This window comes from Rhinolophus ferrumequinum, chromosome 12, assembly GCF_004115265.2.
Source record: "Rhinolophus ferrumequinum isolate MPI-CBG mRhiFer1 chromosome 12, mRhiFer1_v1.p, whole genome shotgun sequence".
Taxonomy (NCBI): Eukaryota; Metazoa; Chordata; class Mammalia; order Chiroptera; family Rhinolophidae; genus Rhinolophus; species Rhinolophus ferrumequinum.
Genome location: NC_046295.1, coordinates 31,349,834 through 31,352,461, shown reverse-complemented (window position 1 = coordinate 31,352,461; position 2,628 = coordinate 31,349,834). Strand labels below are relative to the sequence as shown.

The following is a 2,628-nucleotide window of genomic DNA, read 5'->3' as shown; positions in this document are numbered from 1 at the left end:
TCCAATCTAATTGTTTGTAATTAATAGCTCAATGCAACAGAAAAAACTTTTAAAATCTATTAGAAAAGTCCAAGATTTGTGACTCTTTGTGTATCTGATATGAGTTAATATCGATAAAAACATTATGGTCCTTTTTATATAGCCAGTGTTAAGCATTGTGTAAGTTGAGTTATTTTTAATTTTTCTTTTGCTTTAAAATCATTTGTTTAGTATTAAGTAGTGAAAGAACATGTGGATAGTAGGTCTATAGGCAAAAGTGGGTGACGGATCATAACGTATCAAGTACAAATTTCAAAAATAGACTAATCCATTCTCACTAAAGCAAGAAACAGAGTTGAGAGTTTGACTATCTATTTAAAAACAATTTTTAAGTTGACTTATTGTGTGTAAAGTGATAAAGATTTTGTTATTTTAAGTTAATAGTATTAAAAGAGCAATAACAATTATGCCATTAATAAAAACATACTTTTTAGCATAAAAGTATTTATTAGCAGTAACTACAATAATGCAAGGAATGATTTCTTACCCGCAAAATTAAAACCCAAACACTAATAATGATTTTTCTTATTCCAATAATCAGTGGGGTGACAGAGGCGTCAGTGAATGTGAACACAGGTGAGAACACAGGTGATTATTAGACGAAATACACATGAGCTTCGTCTCAGCAGTATCGAGCCAACTCTTTTCTGTAGCAGCCGTAGTTACAACACCTATCGACTATGACAGTACCGGCGCTTCTCTTTTGTGGGTAATGTTTAGCTGAGCCTGTGTTCTTTAATTCCAACTCACTGCTGTCGTCTGCTTCACTTTGTCGAGTAAGAATATTGTCCTTAAATTCTTCAGCGTTAAGATTTCCATCCTGTAATGCAGCTTGTTGCTCTCTCAGCGATGGCTGCCTCTCAGACAGTGCTGTCTTCCTCTCTTCTGACGAAGCAGGACCGGATTCCAACATACTTAAGGTTTCTGCATCTTTGGCGTCGGTCAGTGACATGATATCTAAGTTAAATAAATGGGGTGGGGGGAGAGAAAACACACGTGGATGAACATCGGGAGAACTATAACATTTTGCGTAGACACAAGGAAAGCATTGCCTCAAGAGAATACACATCAGAACAATCAGAAAGTATCCTGATACCTAAACAACTTGGTTTATTATAATTGGGCCGCTTATAGTACTACAGCCTTACCCAGGTTGTGCTTATTCCAGAGGGACCCTCTGTCGTCTCCCATTATGTCCCCTATGCAAGTTCCACGTGTTCCCAGGAAGGGGGCCTATACCTCTGTGAAACTTTTCACTGCTACTTACACTTAGCTTCCAATTTACCTTTATAAATGCCTTATAGCTAACAAAGTGTTTGCTTTTTCTTTTGAAATATATTCTAGATTTGAGCTGCGTTCAATTCTGAGGTTTTGCTTTGAAAGATAGTCCCTTGCAGCTTCCAGATGCTTGAAGCATCAGTGGGCTTTTCTGTTCCTTGCAGCTGTGTTTGTCTGCAGGACAAACTCCCCTGGCCTCTTGGCCCCTTGACGCTCAGACATGCTTGATAACCAGCTCCCACCTCACTGTCTGAGCCCTGCCATCTCAGTCACGATGCCCCGTGCAGTGGGCCCCGCCACCAGCATTCGCGCCGTCCGGCCCACAGACCTTGACTCTGGGTCCGGCGCGTGCTTCCTGCCTCTTGCGGGGCTTTGGGCGGCCTGGCCTCCTCTGTGGCTTCCCCCTCACACCCCTCCCCCTTCTTACCCCCCACCGTGCACCACGCTGTCACCCTGGCTGCCAGGAAGTAAAGGGTACCAAGTGAGACCCTTTGCTGTTCCCGCCGCTTTCCCTCTCTCTGGTGACATCTCCGGTGAGACACTTGCTAGAAAAGCAAGTTCCGAGGGAAAAGCCCCAACTTTTAGGCACCAGTCACCTGAGCCAGGTTGCGCTCAGTCAGTCAATGAGGTCTAGAGCCCGGCAGTGTGGGCCGCGGTTCCGATTGGTCGGCAGCTCGATGGGAGCCACCAATGGGAAACGTGGAATGGCCGGGGGCGGGAGCTCTCACCTGCAAGCGGTCCAGATCTGAGCCGAGGCTCCTTGGGGCTCAGAGCCATCCTGTCCCAGTTGAGATTGCCGCAGAGCCGGATCCAGTAGAGGGCTAATTCGGAGCCGCACAACTTGATAAACTCATTCTTCTTCTGGTTCCTCTGGCCTTGGATCTCTGCGGGAAGTTGGCTCAGTAGCAGGCAGAGTCCTAGCAGGTAGGACACGAACAGGCGCGGCATCTTGGCCCTAATCTCTGCTGTTCTGGGCGTGTCAGCCTTTTCCTGGACCCTGCGGGCTGCTGTGGACCACCAGCGTCGGCCAATGTGCCAATGCTGGCCTTCAGGATGCTTTCCCTTGGCTCCACCAAGCTTTTATAAGACCTAGAGTCATGTGGTCCCAACTCCACCCCTTTCCCCACCCACCTCCTCGCAATCCAATGCTCCCATCCCTCAGCCCCAGCTCTGGTTTATGCTTCCTACCTTTCCTCCATTGGCCCATCCTTCTCTTCTTGGACCTTTTGTAGTTCTGTTTTTTCCTTTTGTTTTTCTTGTCCTCAAGCGGTTGTGTATACTCATGTAAAGTTAGTCGATATTTGAAGCCTT

General features: G+C 46.1%; 1 protein-coding gene across 1 annotated transcript; it reads right to left on the bottom strand.

The window, feature by feature from the left end:
• Positions 1 to 575: 575 nt before the first annotated feature.
• LOC117032388 (prorelaxin-like) lies at positions 576 to 2,354 on the bottom strand. Its single transcript, XM_033123892.1, has 2 exons — positions 2,046 to 2,354; positions 576 to 996 (listed from the first exon to the last, which is right to left on the bottom strand). Exons 1-2 carry the CDS (start codon positions 2,263 to 2,265, stop codon positions 662 to 664), a joined length of 555 nt encoding a protein of 184 aa, XP_032979783.1. The 5' UTR covers positions 2,266 to 2,354; the 3' UTR covers positions 576 to 661.
• Positions 2,355 to 2,628: the final 274 nt, after the last annotated feature.

Excerpts from the sequence above, each read along its gene's own strand:
- LOC117032388 (XM_033123892.1), bottom strand. The coding sequence starts at position 2,265 with ATGCCGCGCCTGTTCGTGTCCTACCTGCTAGGACTCTGCCTGCTACTG. Across the intron at positions 997-2,045 it reads CAGATCTGGACCGCTTGCAG|ATATCATGTCACTGACCGAC; the intron begins GTGAGAGCTCCC and ends TATTTAACTTAG.